General features: G+C 43.4%; 1 protein-coding gene across 1 annotated transcript in view; it reads left to right on the plus strand.

Annotated features, from left to right (window-relative positions):
- The window catches only part of phlpp1 (PH domain and leucine rich repeat protein phosphatase 1), a 46,196-nt gene that overhangs the window by 18,197 nt on the left and 12,171 nt on the right, over positions 1 to 15,828 (plus strand). The window contains exons 2-4 of the mRNA XM_061044795.1: positions 9,447 to 9,643; positions 10,658 to 10,783; positions 11,631 to 11,779. Coding sequence (XP_060900778.1) covers positions 9,447 to 9,643; positions 10,658 to 10,783; positions 11,631 to 11,779 — 472 coding nt within the window. The remainder of the gene's footprint in view (positions 1 to 9,446; positions 9,644 to 10,657; positions 10,784 to 11,630; positions 11,780 to 15,828) is intronic.

A 15,828-nucleotide genomic window follows, 5' to 3' on the forward strand; every position in this document is an offset into this window, starting at 1 on the left:
CGCAAAACACCGCTTCGTATGAGGTTAACATCACCTGATAAGAGGAGATAGGAAGTGGAGCGAGTCTGCTGCTGTGCATGAAGTCATCTCAGAAATTAAAAATGCAGAAGAGCAACTGGGTGAGCAAGTGGGTCAAATTCTAGTATAAAAAAAGAAAGAAAGAAAAAGGAAAGATAGTTCAGCATTACAGAACACACTACAAATCCTGCTTCAGGTCATCCCCCATGCTTTAAAGCATCTCCTCACTGCCCTCACAGGTGGTGGATGGTAATGCCATGACCTGATAACCGGAGTCGGATAAAGGCCTTTAATAGCAGCGGGCTGTTTGGTCGCCTTCTCCCCAGGGGCAAAGGGTAATAATGGTTTGATGGGGAAGATATTGCAGGCTGTGACCTCATTTGGATTCAGGATGTGTTTCACTGGACTGAGAGAGGAGGTTTCGTTCTGATTGTGTCCTTCCTGGTGACATGCCTGAGAGAGATGAGCTATCAGAATTTGAGGGGCATCCATCAAACCGTTAATTATCTGCTAAAACCCTCTCTGCGAGAACGGAGGGACACCTCATGGTCATCTGCGCCATGGCAACTTATTTATCCCTGAGCCCCATAGTCGTGTGTGTTCCGGCTCCTCAATGCTACATCACACACACGCACACACAAAGAGGGTGAGAAGAAGAAACCACACTTTAACCGAGCTGTTGAAGCTGGAGGACGTTCAGCGTCTGATAATAGTCAGGAGCACAAAGCCAGTGTCACTCAGCTCTTCCTACAGGGATTTTTCTGAGGCATTCCCTTAACACACTTTAGCACATTAGAGATAATTACAATCCTGTACTCTAACCCTCGACTGTGCCCATCTAAAATGCATCACAGTTCAATCATGTTGAATTGTTTTATTAATTAAAGAGATAATGAAAGCAAGCTGCGACATGGATGATTAAATAAATGCTCATCTAGCGTATCTACCAAATGATTTTGGTGCTGTCCAATCACAGCAGAGTTTACACATTTATTATTATCATTATTTTCCTGTTGACTTCACAGACGAGTTGACTCTGTATTATTATTCCGATTATGTTATGAAATGGACTTCCCAGATGTATGCGAACGAACAAAGAAAATTAGGACACAACTGTGATTTTGCTTTTTCTCCAGATCTCATTAAAAGTCGACAAACAGATATGGAGCTTGATGGAGCTTGATACTCGGCTACATGAGAATTAAATGAAAGCGACCCAAACAGGAATTAGATTCTAAGCTCGGCTAAAGAGCTAAATACGAAGAATAAGCACCATACCATGTGTGCTCAAGCTGTGCTAACATGTTGATGTTTAGGCTGGTAAATATTAGCATGCTTACATTGGCTAATTAGCAATGTGGAACATTATAAGTAATTATTAATAATCCTTTAAGGGGGCATGGATCTCTGCACGAATATCTGGTAAAACATTTGACTCTAAACCACAAAGGTTCATTTCATTGAAGTGCTACGAACGAAATCTGTAGAATTGATCTATTAAGAACATAAGGGAGCTCACCTTTGTGTCATAATCGCTGAGTGATGTTAGCCAAATTGTCAGGCCAGTACTGCAACCATTAAAGCCAACAACCCAATGATGCAGCACTGGCCAACAATCCGTCCTTGTTTGGTGTTTTGACCTTTTACTCTAGCCCTGTTTCAAGCAGTCCAGTTTGGTTCAGTCCAGTTTGGTACGGTACACCCTGATCACCATACCCTTATTTGGTAAGTGGAGTGTAAGCCAGATGGAGATAGCCGTGTCAGCTACAAAATAGTGTGACATCATTGCAGCCCAATAGAGTGTAGCCTGCTATTAATTTAGTTCAATGAAGAAGAAGAACGGGACACAGTAAACTAAAGGGACCCTTTAGGCCTGGACCCTTGGCACCCCAACAGAAGGGTACCAACAAAGTAAGACGGTAGGGATCCCTTGTTTTGGTATCATTCCCAACTTTTGATGGTGGAAACGGGGACTTTTCACTGACAGTTAAAATATTTCAAGAACTCAGTAAAATGCTCCACCAAGGGTTTGATAAAGTAAAGCGGACAGGGCAAACATAATTCAAGTAAGAACCCATCCACACTCTTGTTATAGGTGCTAATGTGGTTCCACAGCGATAACGCATGAGCATCTCACTTATTTCCAATGCAAACGCACACCTCATCATCTTATCACTTTTACACAAAGGACAGCTTGACACATTTCACACGTCAACACCTCCGCAGCCCCAGAGGGAGGAGGAACCCCCCCCCCCCCCCCCCCCCCCCCCCCCCCCCCCCCCCCCCCCCCTTTACTATCTCTGTGGACCGTTTGTGCTGGAACATCTGGGAACTTTTAGCAGGGATGTTTGTAGCATTAGGAAGTTACTCATTAAGCATCACTCGTTTTTTCAGAATCCGTGAAACTGTGAGGTCTAAATGGCCCTTCCTGAAACTGTCTGTTGAATTTTTCCCTGCCGCATATTCACAGCTCATCACGTGCGGTTGTGATAGGAGAGGAGAGGGAGGTAGAGCGTATTCTAAAGGAGGACGCTGAAGCAGCACTGAGGTGAGTGCAGCGAGCGGCCTATCACCCGCTGTGACCTTTGCCACCTTCTAGCAAGACTTGTCAGGTGCTGCCTGAGAAGACAGTGCGCTTAACACATCCTGTCACTTTGGATCTGAGGAATCACCTCAAATCGTCCACAGAGAATTGTCGAGATGGGGCTGGGAGGGGAGGGGTTGAGCGATTTGGGTGAAGAGGCAAAGAGGCAGAGTGGATCAGATGTGGGAGGCACCGTCCTTCCCTCGCCTGCAAACACACATCTTTTTAAGTAGATGCATTTTGACTTTTTTTGTACGCATGTGTGCATGGAGGACACTGACAGTGCAGCTATTTGTGTCGCAGAGTAACATCTGGCATCGCTCTGTCTTAACATCTATTTCTAGATCTCTTCTCTACCAACTTACCTCACTTGTCTTCTCTGTTAAACCTTGTATCTTCTACTTGAAACATATTACTCGATGATAGCATGTTAGAGGAAGTTTTTATAGATTTTTTTATTTTTTTTTCAAACAGTTCTTTAATTAGATGCTTCTGTGCTGGTACATTTCAAAAGAAGCAAAAGAACGGATACCAAAGACCCCAGCATCAGCTTAGAATCATCTATAAGTCCATCACATCTGTCACACCGCCTATAGAAGGGGCAGGCCAATCGTCTACGCATGCTTGTGCTCCACTGTGACTTATGTGGGTCATCAATGCCCTACGGTTTCGGCATGCCCGGTCCTGTAGCGGAGGTGTGCTGATGTCAGATTGCATTCAGCAGGGCGGCATGATTAACCAGGGATGTGTCCTTGTTATTACTGGGAAGAGCCAGAAGAAAGAAGTGTGGATCTCATCTGGTGAATAGGAGACGGATGAAGGGGAGGTCAGCCTTGGGTGCTGATCACTAACAATGATAGATGACAGGGGCAGCGGGGCAAGCTGGATGCAGCTTAGTGTCTTGGAACTGGAAGCATTTTCTCAGAACACTTACTGACATTAAGCAAACAGGAGTTGCTTGCAGAAAAATATGCATGTACACTTCACTACACATTCTGTCTCAATATTTGGAGATGTTTTATTGAAGCTGCACCCTTGACAGCAGCGGTTACAAATCTGCATGCATATTGTGGGTGTATAATTTGTTTCACAGGCTAAAAAAAGCTTACTCAAAGTGAAATGCATTGTGGCCCTGCTATTTAAGAGACGCTGTCATACAGTACTAATATAGTGAAATAGTTTCTCAGATATCTATGCAACTGATCACAGCTTATCAGTAAGAAGCATGGATCTTTGTAGCATTCATAATAGTTTGTCTTTGCAGGCTTATCCCTGCAGTCAGACATGCTGCATTCAAGAGCATGTTTCAGTATTATTTATAATCATTTACTTTATCAACCAACTGTGTTTAATGTGTTTTAAATTGTCACCCTGTTGTACTGTTTGCCCTCAATTTATTACTGTTTATTAATGTTTAAATATTTGTTGTTTTTATGTGTCAACGTGTCACAATCCAGGCTCAGTGAGCTGGACAAACGGGGAGACCACACCGTTTTAACGTAATGTAAATAATAATTTATTGAAAACTAAGGCAAAACATCCTCATCAAAGAATGTGCAATCTGTAAATCAGAGGTGATTGCAATGGTGAGTGTGTGTAGTGTTGTGGAGGCTTAACAAATACCACAAATCAAATTAAGTGTTGATGAAAGAGAGAGAGAGAGAGATACTCAGGCCCAGCCTGCCCAGGTGCATGATGTCAAATTAAGTGGCTCCGCCCCTTTCTACCTGAAGGCAACCTGAGTGGTGAGAGATACAAGGCAACAGGAAAGAGCAGTCGGGTCGGAACTTGAGTCAAAGACGAGTTTGGACTCAAGTGGAAGGGCACAATAAAGTATATTTTAGAATAGTGTGTCCTGTCCTGTCATATTAAGCAATGGCGTTTCACTGACACTCAGGAGATGATAGAGAAACAAAGTGATTGGCATTTAATCAGGAAAAAATTAGGAATAAAGTTCATCTCTTTAACCGGTCATGTTTACAATATGTACTGTATATATTTTTTTTAAAAGGTCAGTTATTTTAAGAAGCCTTCTTGACAACGTTCAGAAACCTTTCATAACATGGAGTTGGTTGTTGCTTCAGTCTGATGGTGGCTGCAGGTTCTAGTTTTGAAGCTGATGCGGTTTTGAAGAAGCGATTCTTTTGTTGCGATTGGGTCACAGAATATGCCTTAATGTCTCCAGAATTAGTCGTAGCAATTGCGAGTGAAAGGCTTTGGGAATTGATTTGTTTCTCTGTGTGTGTGTGTGTGTGTGTGTGTGTGTGTGTGTGTCTGTGTGTGTGTGTGTGTGTGCGTGCGTGTGTGTGTGTGTAGGTGTGTTTGGGTGCACACAAATGGGTATTGGAGCCTCATGTGAAGCGGAAATGATCTTTTCCTGAGCTTGGGGAAAAGGAAGGAAGCCATCTCCAGTAACCATCACAAACACACACACTGTAGTACTCCTGCACCTACACACACAAGGTCCAGGAATAGACTATGACTTCTGCACAAGAACACACCCACCTTGCAGTGCCTGTCTATTATTTTTAAATTCACATCACCCTTAGATGACGGGATGACCACCATGACTAACATCAGCGTTGCTAGAAATATTTCTTGGTGTAGGCTGTCCTGTGGAATATTTGGAATATAGCAACTGTCTCCTCTAATTTCCTCCATGCAGTGGAATCGTCACTGAGAGATCCTGCTTCCCCCTGACCCACCCCTGTAAACAGGAAGCTCACGTGGGAGTCCCACCCATCTCCCTGCTTCCTCCACTATGCATTCCCATGGCCAGACTGAAGCATTAGCCTCCATGCCGTCGTCCCACGTCCATGCGAGATGGTTTGTAAACGGCAGCATCCATACAGGAGAGGCTTTTCAAACTTCTCTCGCCACTGAAGCAGCCCACTCAGTCTGTCTGTATTGTTCTCCCTCTGCCGAGTCTCTCACTGTTTTTTTGGTCCGTCAACGTTCAATGGGGGGCAATTAGATGGATGCACATATGGAGATGGTTAATCACTGTCACTGTGTCAGTGTGTGTATGCTTGTGTGTGTGTGTGTGTGTAGATGTCAGCAAGGCGAAGAGTAGGAGGATTGTGTGTGTGTGTGTGTGTGTGTGTTTGTGCGTTTGTGCATATGCTTGTGTGGGAGGGAGCACATTCCAACAAAGGCCTAAAAATAGTAGGAATATGCCCATGTGACATATTGAGGCTAAAAGCTTGTGAATAATTTGTCTAATGCAACGGCATACCCTCCTTCCTGGGCTCCGTTGTAAAAAAAAAACCAAAAAAAACTGCACCTGCGGGTTACCTCTTCCAGAGCCACCAGAGTTAGGAAGGAGGTTACCAGTCTATGGTTTGATCCGGCCAGTTGGTTGATCAGTAAGAAAGTCTGAGAGCAAAACACATTTTTCAGGATTCCCCTGAACCGTTTTCTTCCTGCGTACATAATTTTTTTGTACTTGTGTTTAAATCCAGAGCAGATAAACTAATACTCAACTAAGTGCACTTTAAGAAGAAGCCTTAATTTTCAAGGAAATCTAAATGGAAACAAGATGTCATTTCTTTTTTATTTTGAAACTTAAAGGTTGGTTTGAGAGTTCTCGCTTTCTCGCGTCAAATCAACTGACAGCTTCTGTATCTCAGCTTCCTTATCGTCCCTCCACTGTGTTTCCTCGTAGCATAATCTTAAGTCCCTAGTTTAGCTCACATTGACCACTCATATGTTATCCTATGCTCTTTGTTTTAAGGCTTTGTTTTACCCACCTACCTTTCGTCAGTCACTGTGTATGAAACATTCCCGTGATCATAGTCAAAACTGTGAAAATGAGACGTACAGGTTTTTAAAATACAACCTTAAGGCCACGCACTCCTCTTCCTTCTTCACGTGTTTCCTAAAATAAAACATTCAGCATTTTGCTGCCAGCCAGCCTCCACTCACAAGGTGACACACCGTCACAATAATACAGTCATTTAATACCATCTCACGTGGAGTGGATGTTAATGATGACCCTTTAAAGAGAGATACAACCTGCACGAGTGTTTGCTCCTTTTTTACTCCACTTGTTTCTAGAGTGCAATTGAATGAAAGTGTAGATCAACAGTATGTGTGTGTGTGTGGGGGGGGGGGGGGGGGGTGGGGGGGGGGGGGGGGGTGGCATTTTGTATAGGTAAAAAAAAAGTAATGACATAATATTCATTTTGAGTGTTTTTGCAATTTTGAAAAATGCAAAATCCAAAACCTCGAAATACTGTAGTTTAAGAACATCATTTGTAATATATAACAGATTCCTTTCATGTGCTGATGGCTCATTAAAACATATTTATCCATATTAATCCCTAATGTAGGATTGCCAGCTTTTGATTGCTGCTGTGGAGTTGAGGCAGGCTGCCAGCGCACAGAGAGAAACGATTCAAAAGAGATGTGTGCTTGTGTTACATTCAATATCATTTACATTATATCCTTCATCGCTTCAAAGCTTTGTGCACAGCGAGCTCCATTTGATATTGTTGGGACCAAAATGAAAGTTGCCATTGCCTTGAGGCAGATCTATTAATAGTCCTCGTGTGCTTAAATGAACATTACATTCATTAACCGGCGACTTGTGTTTAAGAAGTCTGGACACAAGTGGACGTTACATTTTTTTCTTCATTGTTATTTTGTAAGCTGGATTTCTAGAGACTGCCTTTTCAAATGGAATACATGTTGATGCTGGAGTGCGCTACTTTGGTCACTTGCTTGCTATTTCTGTAACTGGATAGGTCTTAACTTGTTCAACTCAAGTCACTCACTTTTTGAAAGTAAGATGGCGTCATCCTGTCATGCACAGCTGCCCAGAGGTTGCTGCTCCTCAACATGCTGTTGGTCTCTTCTGCTTAGTTCACTCAGACAGTTTCTTTTTTTGTAGTCAAACATGACTCATGATCAACATTGAACAAAAAGTGTGTTATGTTACACACTTAGCTTTTGGTCAAAGCAAATATCCTTTTGCAAACTAGGCTATTGATTCTGCTGTGAGCATAAGATTAGCCCGCGGCGCAAGGGAAAGGTCAGCGCTCAGTGGCTGACTGTGCGTTTTTATTTTTTATTTTTTATAAATGTTATGATTGCCACTTTGTGTAAAACTCTACATATCAGTGTATATGTTAGTGGCTGTCTCTAGAGTGAAACATGAATGCATTGTTGTGACCTCAGGTTTGCTCACATCACCTTAAATAAGCAGACCTCAGCGTAGAACGCCTGAAAACTCTGCTGAGTGTGATGGATGAGAGAAGTGCGCCGCAGCAGAGTACTCCGCTGTGTTAGACTTACAGTTGGCATGTGAAAGTCCTGAATTATTTAAAGCCATGGGAGCATTTGCTAGTTCGCACTTGCTCGCCCCTGCAGACTCTTTCCTCCTCTGTTTAACTCACCTCCACCTCCCTGCTGTTGAAGTCTGGAGTCAACCTGAAAACGAGTGTGAAAGACACACTTGCAAGATGGAGGTAGCCAGGTTACAGTAGGCCACAAGATGTGAGACATTTTCTGAGGCCATCTGCCGCTTGGAAAGGGAAACTTCTTCTCCGCCATCATGATGCAAATACCTAAAAAAAAAAACACACACAGCCATAGATGGGATGGAGGAACCAATAGCTATGCAGCCGGGCAGGTAGAAGAAACGGGGGGGGGGGGGGGGGGTTTCCAGTCCGGGGAGTTTTTTTTTGCGGAGGTGTATGTAGACGGAAAGCAGGTGGCTGTTTAGACAGAACGATAAGGCTGGCCTGGCTGACACGACGCCTGATAAGCAGCCTTGACTGTCAGGTTTGGCAGCATAGTGCGTGAAGCGAAGAAGGGAACAGGACATGGAGGAGAGCTACACAGATGGGGGAAAACTGAAAAAAAAGGTAGCTCAGAAATGACAGGAGCACACTTCAGAAGAGCTGCAGCCGATATTGAAAGTGAGACGCAATTAATATAGAGCTGCAGTGAATACAAATCCAGACTGTTCTATTGAGTGCGCAAAGGAGGGCGAGCGTGGCTAACCGCGTGTGCTAAACGTGTTTAGATGTTGTGCTAACCTCGTGTCATGGTGGTATTGTGTTGAGAGCACTTCTGCTAACCGCTGTGGGCATATTTCCTCTTCTGTTGCATTATTCACATACTAGCTTAGAGATCAGTTTTTAAACTTGCCATTTGAACACACGAGCAGCTGTTTCAGACTGATATATCCTGACATTAGTTGTATTGAACTAGAGAAAAGTATCCCCAGATGACAAACAAAGTGTCTAATGAGCCCATACGTTTGAACCTAGCACCACCAATAAATCAAAGCTTTCCGTTATCTCGCAATAGACCTCGACCTCTGTTAGAGTCACGCTGTCTTCTGCAGACATACACGGTTCCCTGATGATGCACCCTAATGACACCCTCTAATGTAGTTACTTTTTTTAACTAGTGAATGCATTGCAGTGAACTTAATTAACATACTCTTGTCCCTCAAAGGATGAAATTATCATAATTATCCTTACGTTACCAGTAGCTAAACATTCTGATTCATCCAACACATTTGTTTTCTTACCAAATATCTATAAAACTAACACTCCTGTGGCCTATTCTGCATGCCAGCTTGGTAACTTTAGATGTAGAACATAAGAAAATATCATTCCCTCTGAACATCAGCATGCTCTCGCTGTCATCTTTCTTCTGCTGAAATCAGCATGAAAGTACAGTCTGACAAGAGCTGCTTAGCAGGGCTGTAGTCTCTCAGCCTTCATCATCACCCTCATTCTTTTCCTCAAACAGTACCGAATAATTGAAGAGACCTGTATTGAGGTCAAGGCGTCACTGCTAACTAGATGCAATCTCTCTTCCTTTGCTCCAGGGAAGCCCCAAAGCATTGAGAGCTCGGAGCGGGTCCAGCTGTCAGGGACGTACAATGTGCGGAAAGGGAAGCTCCAGCTGCCAGTCAACCGCTGGACCAGACGGCAGGTCATCCTCTGCGGCACCTGCCTCATCGTCTCCTCCGTCAAGGAGAGCCAGACCGGGAAGATGCACATCCTGCCGCTCATTGGAGGAAAAGTACGTGTGACACACACCTTAGTGGGGCATGACAGCTCTCGCGTGATCTCATTTTCTTCTCTTCCTGTACTTTTTTTTTTTTTTATCTTGTTATGTAATAAATGCCTGGGATCATAAACGCACAATATGACCTGATAACGTCCCTCTTATTACCCTCTGCAAATGCAGCTGCGGGAAAGTTTGTCCTTTATGACGTTTCACCTTCAACGTCTGTTTGTTTGTCCTTCAATGAGACATTTAGTTCATGCTTCCTACTTTGTTATATTATCCCAAAGTCAAAGAGAAATGGTGCAAGACAGGTTGAAATGATTGTAGTAATCTGCAGGGATTCTTTTTGTCCATTTTTAGCTCACAGGTGAGAGTTGCTTTAATGCTAAAAAAATACGACCTTTGTCCTTTTACTACTTTATGGAACTCCATTCCTGCAAGGCCACTAAACCAGCTCTAAGCACTCTTAGAGTAGAAGAACCGGGCACAGAGGACGCTCCGCACACCCTTTACCACACCCACTTTATAAACATTTCACACACACAACACATGACCTCTAGTCAGCCATCCATTGCACACGCTGCTTCTGCATCTGTCTGTGTGAGGTCAGTTTGTGTGCGTGCATGTTAGACATCGAGTCATACACCATAACTAGTCAGCAGTTCATTCACAGAGAACATGTGCGTGTCTGTGTGTGACTCTGCGTGTCTTAAAAAGAAAGACTTGTTCTTGCACATAACACACACACACGTGTTCATGCAAGCCTTATGTATTATGTATTTCCACAAGTCATTAAGCATCTTTATTCTTTAGAAACTTAATGAATGTATTGTCCTTTGATTAAAATTCAGTTTCCAATAAAAGCAAATCCATTGAGACATTTTTTTAGCTCTTAATCTTCAGGCATGGGAGGTTATTGTTTATATTCAGTTGGGGGTCAAAAGATGTTAGTATTCCAGACAGTATTACCACTCATGTATGTGTGTGTGTGTGTGTGTGTGTGTGTGTGTGTTTCTCTTGCTGCAGGTGGAGGAGGTGAAGAAGCACAATCACTGCCTGGCTTTTAGCTCGGCGGGGCCTCAGAGTCAAACCTACTACGTCAGCTTTGACAGCTTCACGGAGCACCTGCGCTGGCACAGACACGCTGCCAAGGTACGACCGCGTGTGCGTGCATGCTAGTTACAGAAAGAGAAGGAGAGCAGAAGCATACGCTCGCATGTGTTACTTACGGGTCAGCTGAATTGTATTTCAGAACATGCCTGACTGCGAGATAAAGTATGAAAATATGGCGCTGTGCCCGCCGCTGCCTGCATGAACTGAGTGGATTGAAAACGGCACATATTTCACTGCGGTCCACTCTGTAGTGTTTAACCATGTAAGTGTCTCTGGGTGCACTCACTAATATAAACACCACTCATGGCTCCCTCTCTCCCTTCTCTCTCATTTGAACTCAAGTAGGCCATAGCCAGAAAACCTCTTTTCTAAATATTAACAAGGACATGCATGTCACCCGCACCCAGAGGGCCACTCAGAATAGAAGCCTGGATAGAAGCCGCACGTGCGGCAGTGACGCCTGCAGAGCCTCCAGCGAACTCTGCTCTGAAAAGCTCGAGTGTAGATTTGTTTCCCCTTTTGAAGACAGGGCGGACGTTAATGCTGTCATTTCAATTTAGATGCCGGCTTGTAGGTGTCTGCAAAAAAAAAAAAAAAAAAATCTAGCTAGTCATCGCAGGGTTAACGGCTCTACTTCCCCTGCAGTTAACTCTATTACACAATGATGTAACGTGAGAGGTTAGGTCGCTAACCTGTAGGACTTTCACTCGACTACTCCCTAATCCTAAGAAGATTGGCCACCAAATGACATTTGACCAGCCACCCTCAGGCTACACACACTCGCAGTAAACCAGTACAGTCATGTGTGGGAGAGATAATCCTGTTTAACTCCCATGTTTCTCTTTCTATCTGTATCCTCTCTGCGCCTCTTTTTCCTCCTGCTTAGATGGTGTCCCAGAGAATCAACTCTGTAGACCTGTCCTGCTGCAGCCTGGAGCAAGTCCCTCCCAACCTCTTCTACAGCCAGGACCTCACCCACCTCAACCTCAAACACAACTTCCTGCCGGCAGACCAGCGGCTGCAACAGCTGCAGAGGTACAACGGCACTGTAAATCTACAGTAAACACACCTGGGGATGAACTGTGAAAGAAGGGGGGAGGAAGCAGTGAAAGACTGTAAAGGAGTGGACGGGCTTGAAAAGGCAAGGAGATCATTCAGGACAGTTTGAATGTGCTCGTTCAGGCAAGATGAGACTTGAGGGTTTGTTAGCGAAGCTTAGCATAATTCGGTCACAACAGGAGCCGTTGTACGGGGAGGGGAGGGACGAGACACTTACACAGCGAGGCTTCACCAGACACAGCAGGTCATGGCTGGCTGCTTTGGACAGCTTTAGATTTTGCCGGCAATTTGCAAGCAATCGACCTGAGCAGACTAGGACTGGGGCCATTGGCTCACACAGGGACCAAAGAGGCTAGCCAGGGCTGTGCTGTACCAGGCCAGGCCAAACGAGCCCAGAGCCCAGAAGGTTAGATGCGTCTGTAGGGAAGCTTTTAATGTGCCCGGCCTCCCTCACTCTCTCTCTCTGCGGGCACCATCTGCTGCATGCTTATCATGCTCCCAGATTAAAGCCCACAGCCAAGACGTACGTCTGTGTGTGTGTGTGTGTGTGTGTGTGTGTGTGTGTGTGTGTGTGTGTGTGTGTGTGTGTGTGTGTGTGTGTGTGTGTGTGTGTGTGTGTGTGTGTGTGTGTGTGTGTGTGTGTGTGTGTGTGTGTGTGTGTGTGTGTGTGTGTGTGTGTGTGTGTGTGTGTGTGTGTGTGTGTGTGTGTGTGTGTGTGCATTCTTACAGAGTATACAGATACAGGTACATGTGCATTCCAGTTAAATAATTTATTTCTGAAGATGGTTGCTAGAAGATTTTTGATTTGATATACAGTAAGTTAGCAAATTGTGTAAATTTGATACTTGACTATGTGCTAGCAGTGTCTGAAGAATAGCGTGTCTGTGATTCTGTGAGAGAGGGAGAGAGGGTTGCCTGCTTGTTTGCAGCAGAGAAAGTGGCTGCAGGCTACAGATTTAGGGTCAGCGCATACCAAGCCTTGATACATTATGGCATTCCTTCTTTTTTTAAGATGACTGCACTTCCTGGAATGTATATTTGTGTGTGGCTGTGCATGAGGTTAGGATTTTGTGTTGCTTTGTCATGGAATCATTTCTGAAGGGAACGATGACTCGGGGAGGAGGGGGGGGGGAAACAACGATAATGCAATGGGAAATACCTAGTGGTATATCCGAGTGCACAGCTCCCCTGCTGGTCAAGCGAGATAACATCCATTTAGCTCTGCCAAACCTAAGTAGGCTCATCCGCATTTGACCCAGCATGAGAGAAAAAGAGGTCAGTAATGAGAAAGAGAGGAACAGTTTGATGAAAATAGAGGCGATTTGACAGAAACGTGAAGTTATTTGAGGGCTCGCTTTGCCTCTGAGAGACTGAGAGATTGAATAGATCTGTAGTATATAGAAAAACAATTGAGTATTCCATGCGCAGCCTCAGTGAATGTGGGTGTTTTGGTGTATTTTGGTGTGGACAGTTGTTTTAGAGTCTGTTTTTGTTTCAGTATAAACACTGGCATTCTCTGACATCTAGCATGGGGTCAGGGTGCTTTGTATTTTTCCAAGAGGATTGGAATGTGAACCTGCCACATGCCTCTCTCTCTCTCTCTCTCTCTCTCTCTCTCTCGCTCTCTCTCTCTGGCCAAATACTAACTGGTGGGTGATTTGCCAATCAGATATGCATAATCAGTTGTCCGGGATACTAGCTCTATCCTCTGGCATGGGACTTTCTACCCAGCATGCATCTCTCTTGTAAGACAGAGGTCACTGATCACTGTGGGGGGATAACTAATGTTCCATGCATATGATTGAACCCTTGGCCTCTTTATTTACATATGTATGATAGCTTAGCGAGTTATGAAGGACATAAAAGTAATGGATATAAAGGACAGGGTGGAAAACGTTGACAGAATTGTGGCAGAAAGTCTAAATATGAGATGAAAGGGGGTATGTAAGGCCAAGAGAAAAGGATCAAGTCGCATTAGCCTAATTGAGGTTGTTTTTTTTGGCCACTTCAGGGCAGCAGCAGAAGCTTAAAATGTAATATAGACAAAATGTCCCCTTATAAAGTAAATAAAGTGAAAACTGAGGCGAGCATTTACTTATTTACATATTCAGCAAACACAGAGCAACTTCACAATGATTTATTCAGAGTAATGTGTCTGTTCACCTCATGAATTAAAAAATATCCAGGATTTTAGCTGACTAAATTACTCCTCTATGATCACATACTAACTGAGTCACTTATGTATGAGCTCTTTGGTGTTCGGCTCGATGCTCACAGTGGGTTTATCAGAGCTGTACGACAGCTTCTCGCAAAGTTTGGGAACGCGGATGATCGCAGCAAATGTTACAGTTCAGAAAACCAACATTTTTACACCAAAGAATAGGCTGAAAAGCTCAATAAAGCCAAGGGAAGAGAGAAACAACATTTACTAACAACTGTCACACTGATCCCAAATGATGGACCCAAATGCACGACTCCAAGACACAAGACAATGTTCAGTTTGTTTAATCAGGCAAGGTCTGTACACAGAAAATCCAAAACAGTTCAGGCGGAGGTATCCAAGACCAAAAGGTTAAGTCACAATTCAAAACAGGTCAGATCAATAAATTGCAACACGGAGGAAAACAAAGCTGGAACGCTGACACAGGACAAGAGAATGTAACAACAATAATACACACTAGAACATAGAGGTACACAAGGATACCAAATTACAAAATAACACAGGAAACACCAAAGACTAAACTAGGAGACATTAAGATAACACACTAAGGAAACAAGCAACACCAGGGAAGAAAGAGGAAAAACTGAAAGAAAATCTAAACTCTGAAAATATATAAAACCAAATAAGACCAAGAGAACAACACAGAGAGCATGACAGCTACTTTACTGACTTTGCGGCTTATTTTAAGCCATTTTTAATCAGACACAGCCATAAATAAATTAAATAAAAATAAAATAGACACGCGGGCGAGTCAGCGGCGTCTAATCGGAGAACAACACAGAGAACATGACTGCTACTTTGTGGCTTACATTGAGTCATTTTAATCAGATACAGCCATGAAACTCCGGATTTCTCCTTAATGAAGGCTGTCAGCGTTGTTTACCCGCGTGCATGAAGTGTACCGTACTTCTCCGAAGTGTGCCAGAGCCAAGGAAGTGTACCGTGCCAGTGTGTGCGCTCCGTGCTGTCACACTGGTCAAACTAACTGGACTTTAGGGGTGAAGCGTGCTTGGGCACAGTACGGATGGCCAGTATGACCGCGTCCTCAGGGTCGATACGTGGGGTTAGGACTTTAGGTGTGCTCAGCTCTTAAAGACAATGTGGCATATAGTTCTGTTCAAGCGTTTAATACTACTCAACAGCAAGACTTAATTTTCTATATATTGGATTTCCATTAACTACAACAATACTAAGTAACATGCGTTTTACACCACAAAGTATTTTTATTAGGAAAATGAAACATGGACTTTGTTGTTTCTGCATGTTGCAGTTTGTACGTCATTATCATTTGGTCATTTGTTAGCATCCCCATTAGCTGAACCCTAGAGCTCAGCTATTCTTCCTGTGGTCTACATCATGATCATGTAGTTGCTAGCATCATTATGATTTTTTACTTTTGTCAACTTACCTCCCTCTGATCAGCGTAACTGGTGGTGAAAGTAAATAAGTATGCAAACATTATTACAGTGCTCAGGTACAATTTAGAGATAAAAATGATTTATACAATACTTTACTACTTAAAAAACTAAAAATGTAGCAATGAATATTGTTACACTTGGAACACATTACCACCTGAAATAAAATTAATCTCGGTCTTAACATATTTTACAAAAAGGTGAAATGCTGGCTCAAAGCAAGCCAGAGCTGTACCCACTTTTAAATATTATCTTAAAAGTTTATTTTAAACTGGTTTATGCTTTGTATTGAAATTATGTTAATTAAGATATAAAAAAAAAAAAAAAAACATGTCAGATTTCAAAAATCTGGTAGGGCACTTGCCCCTGATGAAATGTAAGGGTGCTTC

The sequence above is a fragment of the Labrus mixtus genome, chromosome 8 (genome assembly GCF_963584025.1).
Source record: "Labrus mixtus chromosome 8, fLabMix1.1, whole genome shotgun sequence".
NCBI lineage: Eukaryota > Metazoa > Chordata > Actinopteri > Labriformes > Labridae > Labrus > Labrus mixtus.